At 34.2% G+C, this 15,251-nt stretch overlaps 2 protein-coding genes across 2 annotated transcripts; both read left to right on the forward strand.

The window, feature by feature from the left end:
- The first annotated feature begins 503 nt into the window (after positions 1–503).
- LOC107468965 (probable LRR receptor-like serine/threonine-protein kinase At1g67720) lies at positions 504–7,629 on the forward strand. The gene is made up of 15 exons (XM_052255545.1): positions 504–741; positions 1,141–1,363; positions 1,901–2,227; positions 2,750–3,261; positions 3,403–3,529; positions 3,810–3,878; positions 4,035–4,106; positions 4,265–4,333; positions 4,508–4,674; positions 4,751–5,001; positions 5,564–5,690; positions 5,774–5,836; positions 5,926–6,112; positions 6,211–6,343; positions 6,891–7,629. Exons 1-15 carry the CDS (start codon positions 669–671, stop codon positions 7,221–7,223), a joined length of 2,733 nt encoding a protein of 910 aa, XP_052111505.1. The 5' UTR covers positions 504–668; the 3' UTR covers positions 7,224–7,629.
- Positions 7,630–13,551: 5,922 nt separating this feature from the next.
- Positions 13,552–14,694, forward strand: LOC107468963 (uncharacterized). The gene is made up of 3 exons (XM_021133864.1): positions 13,552–13,888; positions 13,949–14,191; positions 14,414–14,694. The coding sequence occupies exons 1-3, from the start codon at positions 13,552–13,554 to the stop codon at positions 14,692–14,694; spliced, it is 861 nt and encodes a 286-aa protein (XP_020989523.1).
- The last annotated feature ends 557 nt before the right edge of the window (positions 14,695–15,251 follow it).

Consider the following 15,251-nt stretch of genomic DNA (forward strand, 5'->3'; position numbering starts at 1 on the left):
TTCACTCCGTCTCTATTTATTCGGAGCAGGTAATTACTCGCTCCAGTGCGATGCAGAATATATAATATATGTAAAATAATTAGTAAAATAATTAATAATATTATATTATATTTAAATTTTTATCTTATTTTATGTTAGATATGTGATAATGTTTATATAAATTTTAAAATTTAATTTTATTTATTGGATTTTAATGATTATAGAGATGGGTACCTGCAGAAAGATTTAACTTTTTACTACTCGTAAGTAGAAATAGGATCGATTCTATGCGAATTATTGTAGGATGAGACGGGTCGCGTAGAACAAACACCTGTCTTATTGCCATCCCTAATAATAATAATAATAATAAAATGTATGAACACATCTAAAAGAAAAGAGAAAAAGGAGGGTCTGAAATCTTGTCCATTGTCCCAAAAGAAAAAGAAGATTCCAACGTCAATAAAAAGCTACACAAACGTGAGTGAATAATCAAAACAAACATATCAAAAAATAAATAAATATAAATAAATAAAATTAAAGAAGGGAGTGAAAACTTAAAAGTTAAGTGGGAAAAAAAAGGAAGAGCTGGTTGAGACTTGAAGATGCTGAACACATCAAAGCAGAAGTTAATTTCATCAATGACCCAAAATTCTTGATGCAAAATCTTTTAGCTTCCTCTTCCTACTTCAATGGCTTCATTTTCTCTCTTCTTCCTTTTTACACTTCTTCTACTACCACCGTATTCTCTTTGCCAACTTCAAGGTATGTATATATCTTCTTTTCTTTTCTTTTCTTTTTCACCGTGTAGTCATAGATATACTATACAAAAACCAATGAACTTAGTTTTCAATTTCAGTTTCAATTCTGTCTTAGTTCAAGCAAATTAGAAATCACCATGCATGCCTAAACACCTGAACTTATATAAGTTTATCAACGTAGAGATGAGAAATCCTGAAAGCTTGTTTGTGAGTTTTGAAGTGTGAAGTTTAGTCCCATTTATATTTCAAAACCCTAAGTTGAAAGCATATGCTTATTCTGTTTAATAACGTATTATTTTTGTGATGGAATGAAGAAAATAAAAATAAAAATAAAAATAAAAATAAAAGCAAAATCATGAGGGGGCTCTAATTATGTGAGATCATTGTGATTTTGGGGATGCAGAATTTGTGAGCATTGACTGTGGTGGAACAAGCTACTACAATGATTCAACAACAGGGTTGCCATGGATTCCGGATTCTGAGATCATGAAACATGGCAAAGCTGTGGAAGTTCAAAACCCAAATGGTGGCAGCAATATGATTCCTCTTCAGTACAAGACAAGGAGGGACTTTCCAATAGACAGCAGAAAGTACTGTTACACACTGAAAACTGAGGAGAGGAGAAGGTATTGTTGCACGCATCGGTTAAGTTTCGATTAAATGAGACATCAATTTAAGGTTTTCGGTCAATATGTGACATTTGGCCCATGGTAGTTCCGTGAGTTTAATTTTGATGTATTGATAGTGTAAATTATCATCTACAGTCATTTAGTCGCATTCATTCTTCTGAATGTCCACTCATGCGGTGGTGCGACTAGTAGTTATTTTTATTAATATGACAATACGTAGTTGGATACATGTGTAAAACATCTTTGCACTGAGGATGCATGAAAATTAAATCCTATTTTCTTACTTAATCTGTTACTCCTTCTGTCCGATAATATAGGTTATATTTTATGAAACTTTGTTCACCAATATAATTCGTTTGAATAGTATAAGGATGTTTCTATATACTTTTTCCATTACACCCCCTTTTCAGTGATTATCTACTCCAGTAGGCTTAATCTGTGTACTTTTCCCAAAAGTGACTTATATTTGTGAACCGAGGGGGTAATTTGTATGCTTCTCAATTTTGGTGTATGCTAATCGCTTGAACCGAACAGGTACCTTGTCAGAGCAAGTTTTCAGTATGGGAACTTGGGAGATGGAGACACATACCCTCAATTTCTGCTCTTCTTGGATGCAACAAAATGGGCCACTGTGTCAGTCTATGATGCATCAAGGGTCTATGTGAAGGAGATGATTTTCAGAGCACCCTCGGACTCTGTTGATGTTTGCATGTGTTGTGCCACCACTGGCTCTCCATTCATATCCACACTGGAGCTTAGGCCCTTGAATGTGTCAATGTATGCCACGGACTTCGAGGATGATTTCTTCTTGAAAGTGGCTGCAAGGATTAACTTTGGTGCTACTAGTGAGCATGCTGTCAGGTTCGCAAGCTATACCCCGCTTCAAAATTCTCTATTTTGCATATGTTGTATAGCATTTGGTAAGTAAACCACTGTTTTGATCCTTGAAAGACTAGTTTGTTCACAAAATGGTTGCTCTAAGATTGATAGTGATCTTGTAGTAAAAGGTTTATTCTGCTCGACAAATCCACCTAAGATGAGAACTATTTTTGTCAGTAAACTAATGTTTCAAGGGCCAAAACGACGGTTTACTCAAACTAAAGTGAAGCTTCGTAACCTGAAAAGGTACCACGGGATAATTATCAATCTCTCGGTTACTATTTTGTTAGAAAACTAATCTTTCGAGAGATGTAGTTTACTCAGCTTTAACCACAAGGATTAGAAACTTTCTAAAACTTGACCTCAGAGACCTTAGCTAAACTTCTTGCAGCATGCGGCATGGCAAGCTTGATAGGGGAAAATGGATAAAAGGATATTTTTTTCCTTTTGGTACCTTTATCTTGATTTATTTATGATTATTTTAACAAGTGCTTAATATATCAGGTATCCAGATGATCCATATGATAGAATCTGGGATTCGGATCTCATTAAAAGACAAAATTTTCTTGTTGGGGTGGCCCCAGGCACAATTAGAATTAACACAACAAAGAACATAAATATACAGACAAGGGAATACCCTCCTGTTAAAGTGATGCAAACCGCGGTTGTAGGCACAAAACGGGTACTCAGCTACAGATTGAACCTTGAAGACTTCCCTGCCAACGCTAGAGCTTACGCATATTTTGCGGAGATCCAAGATCTCGGTAAGAACGAGACCCGAAAATTCAAATTGGAGCAACCTTATATACCTGACTATAGCAATGCAGTGGTTAACATAGCTGAGAATGCAAATGGTAGCTACACTCTATATGAACCAAGTTATATGAATGTGAGTCTGGATTTTGTTCTTTCCTTCTCCTTTGCTAAGACCAGGGATTCTACTCAAGGACCTCTTCTAAATGCAATGGAAATAAGCAAATATGTTGAAATCGCTTCCAAAACTGACAAAGAAGATGGTAAGCTTTTAATATCAGTATATATTTTGCGAAAATAACTTTTGGAGCATGGGTAGTATACCATATTATATGAATCAGTATATGACTAAGTACATACTGATATAATCATTTAACTTACATAAACATACTTTCATTTTGCAGTAAATGTAATAAATGTGTTTCGCTACTTGTCTTCCGATACTGACCCAAATAATGGGGATCCCTGTGTTCCAACACCCTGGGAGTCGGTTAATTGTAGTGCAACTACCCCTCCAAGAATCACAAAGATGTAATATCTCCATATCTTTTATTTAACCTGAAACTTCAAGAATGGTGAAATTAAACACAAACAATGCTGGATTCCGAAAGTTTAAGCCTGATGTTAGAATCACTTATAAGATATTTGAAATGTTCAAAAAATATATTACATTCTAAATGTATACTGCTTTACTGAAAGTTCAAAAAGTGCAATATTTTTACTAATTCTAAAAATTTTGTAATAGAAAAGTAATTTTGATTTTTCTTCTTTAGTTTACTTTTCTTTTGTAATATTGTTCTCATTTCCTTAGGTGGTTAGATGGTAACTTGCTTACAGGAACACTACCTGACATGAGCAATCTTATCAATCTAAACATTGTGTACGTTCAGTTTCACACACAGCATTCATTTATTTATATTTTTGAGGGTTCTGTGATGGAACCAAGAATCAATATTTTGTAAATGGCCCTTCTTTGAGTTTTTCTCCGTGCCTTTTTTCTTGTTTTCTCATTTTATTTTCAACTAATGACATGCAGGCATTTAGAGAACAACAAATTGACTGGTCCATTACCGTCTTACTTGGGTAGTTTGCCAAATTTGCAAGCACTGTAAGTAGCAGTTAATCTTTAAAATTTATCATTTCTACTTCTAGAACAACTTGACAGATTTTCATACTTAGCCCTTTACGGTCACTATTTTGATGTATATACTTCTTAGATTGTTACCTCTGTCAGATCTTTATGGATCGTCTGTGAATATTTGACAGGTTTATACAGAATAACTCATTTAGCGGAGAAATACCAACAGGACTATTATCTGGAAAAATCATTTTCAAGTGAGTATGCTCAGCAACTTGATGATTTTACTAGCATTAATCCCACTTACTACCGATGCCGAACAGCCACCGAGACTAATTTAAAGTAACTTCAGTATGAACATAATAGGATGAGTATCTTTTCATATTCGGTATGCAGATTGAAGTAATGACCATGTTTATTTTCACTTCCAGCTATGATAATAATCCTGAACTACATAGAGGGAACAAGAAGCATTTTCAGTTGATACTAGGAGCTTCAATTGGAATACTAGTAATATTATTACTATTATTCTTAACAAGTCTTCTGCTAATGCATAATGCACGGAGAAAGGCGTCTAAACAGAAATGTGATGAAAAAGGTTTGTCGTATGAGTCAAAATCTAGTACTTGGTAAATACTCAAGCTCTTCCATCTAAGTGTTATTGTGTGGTGCAGGGATTTCCAGAGGTAGTACAAAGCCATTGACCGGATACTCATTCGGTAAGGGTGGGACTTTAATGGATGAGGGTACTGCTTACTATATTTCACTTTCGGAGTTGAAAGAAGCTACTAATAACTTTTCGAGGAAAATCGGGAAAGGAAGCTTTGGATCTGTCTACTATGGGAGAATGAAAGATGGAAAGGAGATTGCGGTTAAGACTATGACTGATCCATCCAGCCATGGGAACCAACAATTTGTGACTGAGGTAGCATTTCCATATTTCATATTTGAATTCCAATATACAATGAGTTCTGAAGAATCTACTATTACAAGTTGTTACCTGCTTTCAATCAAAAGATAATGTATGCTCCTCTAATTTTTATTAGCATAGCATGTTCCTAGTTTAGAACCCCTTTTTTATCTTTTGTTTTGTTTTATCATTTTTCTAATTTTCTTTATGAATGTCTTTATCTTGTCATTCAGATATTATTTTACTTTTAATCAATGAACAATTTGTCCAATTAATAGATTGAAATTGAATGATTGATCTCTAAATTGTTGGATTTTTCTCGTTCATTGTTGAATGTTTTTTGCTTTGACTCAACCCACATGTATTTCTCTTAATCTAAGAAGCAAAGATAGGAATTGTGAAAATGCAAATATATTAGAATTAGAAATAGAAACTATGAATTCTTAATTCCAGCTAAGTTCTAAAAATGCAGAAAGTCTACTTTGCAATACAAATATTTTACTACGGTTAGAGAAACTAGAAAAATATGACAGAAAGCTTAAATTTTAAGCTCATTGATTGCATATCATAAATGCAGGTAGCTCTCCTCTCAAGAATTCATCACAGAAACTTGGTTCCTTTGATTGGATATTGTGAAGAAGAATATCAGAATATTCTTGTTTACGAGTACATGCACAATGGCACATTAAGGGATCACCTTCATGGTCTAATTCCACTCCCTCATATTCATTTATTTTTATTTATTGGAAGTTGTGAGATGATGTATATTTCGATGTTTTGACAGAAGGTTCGAGTCAGAAACAATTAGACTGGTTAGCACGGCTTCGGATTGCAGAAGATGCAGCGAAAGGTTGATTAATCAATTTCTTGGTCCATAGATAAACTTAGTAATTTACTATCAAAATTAATATTCAAAAGTGAAATTTTCTATTTCTGTAGGCCTTGAATACTTGCACACAGGATGCAATCCTAGTATTATTCACCGAGATGTAAAGACGAGCAATATTCTCCTCGACATCAATATGAGAGCGAAAGTGTCAGATTTTGGACTATCAAGGTTAGCTGAAGAAGATTTGACTCATATATCAAGTGTTGCAAGAGGAACTGTAGGCTACCTGGATCCTGAGTAAGCTATGAGTCTCATGCATGATCAGTGATATCTTTGTTAGGGTAAAATGTTAAACTAAGTTTCTATATGTTCGGATTTTTTTTTTTAATGAACAGGTACTATGCAAGTCAACAATTAACCGAAAAGAGTGACGTATATAGTTTTGGAGTTGTTATGCTGGAATTGATATCTGGAAGAAAGCCGGTATCACCAGAAGATTATGGTCCTGAAATGAATATAGTTCATTGGGTATGTGTGATTTATTATTTTTCTTTAGTACTTTAGTCTCACCATGGTTTCCAAACAAAAGCTGAAGTAAAACTGAATAAGAAAATATACAGAAGACAAAGTAGTCCAAGATTTGAAGGTGACGACTTTGTCCTTCACTATTACCTTCTTGGACAAGTTCATCACTTACATGTACGGATTTTGTAAGGAAGGACTAAATTATCACCCTTTTCGATTGCCCGGGGACAATTTTATAATTTTAAAACCATGAGGGACGAGATGTGGAGCCTTGGAGCAACTTCAAGCCATGAAAACAGCCACGGATATATTTATCAGATCATGCTGCATACATTACACCCTTTGGGTGTGGCCCTTTCTTGGATCCTGTGTTAATACGGGATGTTTGTGCACCGGGCTGTCTTTTTTTAAAAAAAAAAAAACATCAGGGATGACTTTATCTTCCATGTTTTTGGCCAATGACGAAATTGGAAGTTCACTCAAAAGAAAAAGATAGCAACTAGTCCAACTAGAAAATTTTTTCACCACTTTGAAAATAATTGTTTTGCAGGCAAGATCCTTAATCCAAAAAGGCGACGTGGTAAGCATCATGGATCCATCCCTGGTTGGGAATGTCAAGACCGAGTCGGTTTGGAGGGTTGCTGAAATTGCCATGCAATGTGTGGAGCAACATGGTTTCTCCAGACCAAGAATGCAAGAAGTGATTTTAGCCATACAAGATGCCTCCAGGATTGAGAAAGGTTCATCAGAAAATCACCTAAAATTATCATCTTTATCTTCAGGTAGCTCAAAACCACAATCTTCAAGGAAAACATTACTTACAAGTTTTCTTGAAATTGAAACCCCTGACTTGTCACAAGGTTGTCTCCCATCAGCAAGATAAACATCTTTTCTAAGGAGAAAGTTTATACTATGACCTTAACCAGAAATCTTGGACTATGCAAAAACTCAAAAGGAGAAAGTTTTGCACCCCAAGTAATCTTACCCAACTTGATTGGAGGATAATTTGGTTTTGACCAAAAAAGATGATGTTAAGGTATAATTTAGTCAAGTGTTGTATTGCACTGCTTACTATGTCTATATCATAGTGAAACTCACTGGCTAGTGGCTAGTGATATATGATGATACCTTTAAATCTTATAACCAATGAAATTGTAATATTCTACCTTCTTTATCTGTATTTGGCAATTTTTCATGTATTAAATGGGTTATTCTGATTTAATTAGCCTACTTGTAAACTGGAAAATGAATAAGGGTATATTTTTCGGTATAATATTATTTTTCTCAAATTTTCTGTTTTGGGTCTGCATATTCTTTTCCTAGTTAAAAGCAGAGCTATCAAAATGAGTCGACTCGATTTGCTCATAAAAATGGATGAGTCTAATCAATAAAAATACAACTCGTTTATAAACGGACCATTTTAAGCGGGTTCAAGTGAATCGGCCATTAGTCTATTGTCTTCTTTTTCAATATATAGTCTTATTGTTGTATAATATTAATTTCTTAACTAAATTTTGCAGACTTTAGTTAATTAAGTATGAAAAAATATATAAATGTATCATAAAATCTTTTGACTCGAACATTAACTAAAAAAGATTTTTTAACTTAATAATTTAGGTTTATTAAAAGATAAATAATAAAAAATGTGCGAAATAAGTCAACTTATTTATTGATCAGCTAGTGTCGAATTCAATTATGGCTCAGCCTAGGTTGATTCGAATTCGGTCGTCCACCCATTTCCCAGGTATAACTAAGGTTCAGTTTTCTCATAATCTAAACTGAAACTACACTAAACTGTTTTAAATAGTCTAAAAACTGAATCAAACTATTTTGTTAGATAAAAAATTAATTTTAAACCAGTTTACGATAGTACAATATAATGTATCAATTTAAATTAGTTCATAAAAATAAAACTAGTTTTAATTAAAAAAATTTATTTAAATTAATTTATAAATTAAAACTAGTTTTAACATATAAAAAAATAATTTTTACAGTCTCTTTCTCTTCTCTCTCTTCTTAGACTATCTATAGTAGAAAATTCATCTCAGTTTCTATTTATGACCCACCTGTTATAAAAAGTAACCCGACATCAATTTTTACGTCATAAACAGTAAATAGGAACTTGTTTGATAGGTCGGTGCCTGAACGGGTCGAAGATGCAGTGTATGCGGGGGTGATAGGGGACCTGGATCCGGGTTGCACGTGTGTGATTGGACCTCTTAGGCTAACGTTGAAAGGAGAGGAATAGAGCTTCACGACCTCTCGGGTTGATGGAGTGATGAGAGGAGGAGCCACCTGCAAAAGGGATTATGACGCTCAAGTCAGAATCCGTACAAGGTGGCAGAAAAGATGAGGGAGGGTTAGGTGACGTACCTCGAGGGAGGGGTAGGGCCCTCCCTTTATATAGTCTGCAACTAGGACGGGTCCCACAGGAGCAAACTCACCTTTCAAGAAACTTCCTTCCCCGACTGTCATGTACCTCAAGGAGGGGGAGGTGGTGTCTCGAGTTTCCTCTTGGTTCGGATTTTGCATACCCGTCTGATCGGCCGGCCGAACCAGGGTATTGGACCAGCTGGACCGGGCTGGAACAGAACAGAACTCAAAGCATCTTTCTTCTCCATTAGGAGAAACAAACTTTAGTCCTTATTATGATCCCACTTAATTAATTAATTAAAGTAATTAAAATTAATGTTGTTACTATTTTTTTACAATAATGTTATTAAAATTTATAAATTCAAAACTAATTCAATATTAAAAAATATTAAAATAGATAACTTGAATTTGGTTAGTATTTTAAATTTTATAATGTCCAATGGTAAACAAATGAAAGTCCCATTTACTATTTGTCTCACAAAAAGTGGAGACTAACGGTTGGAGCAAAATGAAGATGAGTTCCATCACAATTTTCAAAGCAAGCAAAGTCCTGCTCAAAGGGACTTGGTTTCTTTTGATTTTAATCAATAATATTCTAACATGAGGCAATTAAATTAAAAAAAAATTGAATAATATTTTATTAATAAAATTAACAATATTTTATATAGGGTTAAGTAATATTTTTGTCCCTAAGGTTTGGGGTGAAAATCAAAATCGTCCCCAACTTTTTTTATCATTAAAATCATCCTCAACGTTACAAAATATTATAAAATTATCTTTTTTCTACTTTAATTTTATTTTTTTACCAAATTACCCTTAACAAATAATAAAAATAATTAAAAATAATATTAAAAAATTAAAACAACACCTTCCTCCCACCCCCTCACCCCACTCCTGTAACCCTCCACCCCCTTTCTCATGCCCTTCTCTTCAAAACCCCAACCCCAATTCCAACCTCAATTTTTCTTCTCTCCGTTTCCGCCGCCCTACTTATTCGTTTCTAGGGTTCGCCGCCGCCGTCGCGTCGTCATCGGGAGGGGGGACTCCGCCGGCACTGTTTCTTCTTCTCTGACTGCCTCTACTTCTTCTGCTGCCTCTTCTTCTTCTTCTGCTTCTTCTTCTGCTTCTGCTTGAATTTCTGTTTCTGCTTGAACTTTTGTTTTTGGTTGAGTTTATGCTTCTTCTTCTGTGATTTTTTAATTTTTTTTAATTTCTATTCTTTTGCTGTTTTTGGATTTAAAAACTGAAATTGTAGTGGATGATTATTGAATTATTGTTTATTGAAATTGCTGTGATTATTGAAATTGTTATGCTTCTTCTGTCTCTGAATTTTTTGTTGATTTATTTTGTAAATGTTACTGTTAATTTATTTTAGGACTATTGTTGTTGGTGAAAAAAAAAGTGTCGTGAATAATAAATGGCTATGGTGGCAGTGGTGATGGTGGTGAGGAAAGGGAGAAGGAGGAGGTGGAAAGGGATTGGGGAAGAGTGAGAAGAGGAAGGGGATTAGGGAAGAGTGAGAAGTTGGAAGGGGATTGGAAAAGAGTGAGAAGAGGAAGGGGAAGAGGGGTAGGTGCCCTCCGGCAGTAGTAATTGCCACAGCGAAGGTGAGAAAAAGAGGGTGACGGTGAAGAGTAGAAGAAAGGGGATTGGGGGAGGGGTGGGGGGAGAGACCGAAGAGATGCTGAGGAGCGCGTGGGGGTGGAGTTTTGCTTTTTTTAATATTATTTTTATTAATAATGAAGGGTAATTTGGTCAAAAAATATAATTGAAATAGAAAAGGACGATTTTATAACGTTTTGTAATGTTGGGGATGATTTTAATAACAAAAAAAGGTTGGAGACGATTTTAATTTTCACCCCAGATCTTAGGAACGATTTTAGTACTTAACCCTTCTTTAAATTATTAATGACAATGTCAGAGATGACAAAAAAATAAAAATTATTAACAGATTTTTATTCTGATTTTTTTTTATTCTATCTTGTTGTGTTGAGTCTTATGTTTAAAAAGTTTATTTTTATGTATAAAATTTGAAATACTAACCACATTACAAAACTAGCCGTTACTATATTACTGTTATTATTAATAAATTAATATTTTGTTACTCTATATATACTACTTACATATACTTCTATTCTCACACTTTCTTCTACTCTTTTTCATCTTCTTTCAAATTTTATGAAATCAAAGTTCTAATGCTACTATTTTTTGTTCAGAAAAATGAAACTAAATCAACTCAACTCTTTTTTCAATTACTTACAAAACTTTTTTCAAACTTCAAATACCCAACAATCTCAAATCTCAAACTCTCAAATTCTAAATCAAAACTTCACACTACCGAATATATTTCAAAATCCAAATCCACAAAATCTTCCTAAATTTAATTTTCAAGCTCCTTATAATAATCAATTTCCTATTTTTCAACCACAAAATCAAAATTCACAAATACCACATTTTCTATTTTCATCCATATTTAATCCTTCTATTGGAAATATTGCTCCAACATTCTTGCCGTTTTCAACTCAATTCAGTGCATCGAGACATAGCTCATCTAATGTTGGTAGCTCTTCTAGCCCATCCCCTCAGACTCCGATACAATGTAGTCCAAATTCACAATATTCAAATTTTGCCAACCCTCGCGGATTAGATGCTATCGACCTCAATGAAGATGACATTGAAAATTGTAGGCAAGATAGTATTCAACACTGGCAATGGAAAGAGGATGAGATGTTGATCGGTGCATGGTTGAATATTTCAACCGACCCTATAGTTGCATGTAAGAAACGATGGTATAAGATCAACAAAGCAATTGCACAATTTGCTAGTTGCTACGATCAAACTAGTCGAAACATAAGGAGTAGTTCGAATACTGATGATATAAAGGAGTTTTCCTATAAACTTTTGTTTTGTCGATTTGTAGCAAATCGATGATGGTTCGATATCTAGTGATCTGGGAGCGAAACCTACTCCTCTTTGAAGGTACCAGTTTTCTAAAAGTGTATCAAAGTGTCTTCGATTAGACGAATATTGGGATAAAAGATAAATTAAAATTTTTAAATCAATGAAAGAAACGAAAGAAATAAAGTTTTCGAAAAGAAAATATGCTGAAATTTGAAAGGGATGCGTTGAAATTAAAAGAAAGCAGTAAAGTGCCTTCAACTGAGTCAAAGGACTTTGACATGAAAATTAGAAGTGCAGAAATGTAAACTGGACATTGAAATTAAAGGATACTTGAAAGATAAACTTGCTTGAAAAATAAAGTTTACAAGAAGATAAATTGAAAGAGTAAAAAGATGGAAGGAACCCTATAGAAAAGTAACTCAATTGCAGACTCAGGAAATCTCTGGGGATGTGAGTGTGCTTGAGTATTTTCTGAGTTAAAGTTCCAACGCTTATTCCCTAAAACCTTTTAATATTTATAATCCACTTTTGTAACTGACAATTAATTACAAAAATACAACTTTAAATGCATACTCCTCGATAATAGTTCCTGCTCTTTGGCTGATAAATGCTTACTCATAAATTTTTCACATGGGAAATGTCTTCAACTTCTCCACTTACATAACAGCTCAATCTTCTTTTCGAAATAACTTATTCAATTACTTCTTTTGAATACTTGACCGACTTGACCTGTTCGATTTGATAAAATATTTCGAAATCAAATCCGCATCGAGTACCTCCAGCCAATGCCTGCACATGCATCTTTTCGAAAACCACTTAAATCTTCGAATTCTTTGCTACTTTGACCTACCTTACCTTAGTCAAAAATATTTTTCGATCAACAATTTTATTCCACACATTATGGTCAGAAATTTACTTTTGAAAGGCATTGGAATATGCTTCGTTTGGAGTAAAAATGGAGAAGCCAACTACCTATACAGAGTGGAGGCTCAAAGAGAACCAAGGTTAGTGCAATTGGAGTATACTCATCCTCATTAAACTCAGAAATACCGTTGGCTGACAAACCCGGTGTGGACTCTCCCGTTCACCCACAAGGATCAAAGAAAAGCAAGCAAAAAAGTAAGGGAAAAGCATAAATGTCTGAAGATTTTAGCGAAAAAAATCATCGGTTATTGAAAAACTATCTCTCATGGAAAATATTAAGAATGTTAGAGAAAATGAACTAATGGATAGGAAAAAAGAAAGAGAAGAGGAGAGGGAACATAGATCAAAGATTATGGCAATGAAGGAGAAGGAGTTACAAATTCAAGCAGCAATGAAAGAACAAGAATTACAAACTCAAGCGGCAATGAAAGAACAAGAATTACAAACTCAAGCGGCAATGAAAGAACAAGAATTATAAACTCAGAGGTATATTAAAGAAATTGAGATAAATGCAAAAGAAAGGGAACTGGCAAGGATGGCTAAGGAAAGAGAAAGAGAAATGGATATGCAAATACTTAATGCTGACACGTCTACAATGAGTGAAAAACGACGAGCTCTTCATGATATTGCATGTGAGAAAATAATCACTAAGTGGTTTACTTAATGGTTCCTTGTATTCGTAGAGTTACGTAGTATGTTCTTATTTTTATTGTGTATTACTGGTATGTGATGTAGTCTGTTTTATTCATTTCTGATGTAACTTTTCAAATTAGTCAATATTATTGTGCCGTTATTGTTTATGAAAGTGACCATTGCAAAACTAGCCATTTTAAATTTAGACAAGACAGAACTATCCGTTAAGTAGCCATTGCAAAACTAGTCGTTAAGTAGCCGTTGAGAAGTAGGTACTTGTTGTAGACATACTTATAATTATCAACTATCAATGACTCTACAACTCTATTTCAACTCTTGTTTCTCACCTTGAAAGAGTACTAAAAATTACATTTTAAGATATGGCTAGAAATTTTGATGATATGTTTAATGAGGTTTTGTATGGCAAAAGAAGACGGCAAGATAATACACTCATAGATCATTGGATTGGTGAGTGTTTATTCAAAGATTCAGAAGAAGAAGATACCGATAGAAGCTCTATCCCAACTCCTCGTACATGGATCAACAGAGATCGAGAAGCAGGACAAGATCGCCTTTTTCAAGATTACTTTGCAGATGAACCGGTGTATAATGCTGACATTTTTCGACGGAGATTTCGAATGAGAAGACATGTGTTCCTTCGGATAGTAGACGCTCTCTCAAACGTCTATCCGTATTTCCAACAGAGGGTTGATGCAACTGGAAGAAGAGGCTTGTCACCACACCAAAAATGCACCGCTGCAATACGGATGTTAGCATATGGCATAGCAACTGATGCTGCTTATGATTATGTGCATATAGGCGAGAGCACTACAATTGAATGCTTGAAAAAATTTGTTGAAGGTGTCATTTCGGTGTTCGAGGATGAATACTTGCGAAAATCATATCTAAATGATGTACAACGCCTGCTACAAATGGCGGAGGGTCGTGGCTTTCGTGGCATGTTGGGTAGCACTGACTACATGCATTGGCAATGGAAAAATTGTCCAAAGGCGTGGAAAAGTATGTACATGAGTGGTTATCGTAGGGTTGCAACCATAGTACTTGAGGTTGTAGCATCTTCAAACCTTTGGATATGGCATGCGTTCTTTGGAGTTTCTGGTTCAAATAACGATATCAACGTGTTAGATCGTTCTCCAGTGTTCGATGATATTCTAAATGACCATACTCCAGAGGTAAATTATACTATTAATGGTAATAATTATACTATGGGATACTATTTAGCAGATGGTATTTATCCTGAATGGGTCACATTTGTCAAATCAATCTCAAAGCCACAAGGGGAGAAATGCAAGTTATTTGCACAATATCAAGAAGGGCAAAGAAAAGATGTGGAACGAGCATTTGGAGTGTTGCAAGCACGCTTTGTAATTATACGTGGTCCAGCTCGCTTTTGGAAAAAGAAGAAGTTTGCCAACATAATGAAAGCTTGTATTATATTGCATAATATGATTGTTGATGATGAAAGAGACACTTATGTAGAAAATTTTGCTCAAGACTTATAGTAAGACAATGTTGAAAATGGCTTATCACAACCTCAGTTGGGAGAGGAAGATTTTGCACCGTACCATCAATTTCTCCAAAGAAATGCCCAACTTCAAAATTGACAGCAGCATAGACAATTGAAAGAGGACTTGATTGAATGCATATGGCAATTTCACAATGCTTGTCGTCAACTATAGAGTTTAATTATGTTTTTCTTTGTATTAAGTAATTTTACAAATTAGTGTAATCCCAAATTATATATTGTGTATTATTGTTACATATGAATTTTTTTAATATTAATATCTTTTAATAGTGAATTATTTTTAAATTTATAAATTTAAATAATATTATTGAAAAAATATTTTAATTAATTAAGTAAGATCACAATAGGGACTAAAGTTAGTTCTTTCTAATGGAGAAGAGAGATATGCTTTGAGTTTCTATTTACTATTTATGACGTAAAAATTAATATAAAGTTACTTTTTATGACAGGTGGACCATAAATAGAAATTGGGATAAATTCTTCACTGGAGATGATTTTATAAGTCTCTATTCAAAGGAACTCTTTCATTTCAAA

The sequence above is a fragment of the Arachis duranensis genome, chromosome 10 (genome assembly GCF_000817695.3).
Source record: "Arachis duranensis cultivar V14167 chromosome 10, aradu.V14167.gnm2.J7QH, whole genome shotgun sequence".
NCBI lineage: Eukaryota > Viridiplantae > Streptophyta > Magnoliopsida > Fabales > Fabaceae > Arachis > Arachis duranensis.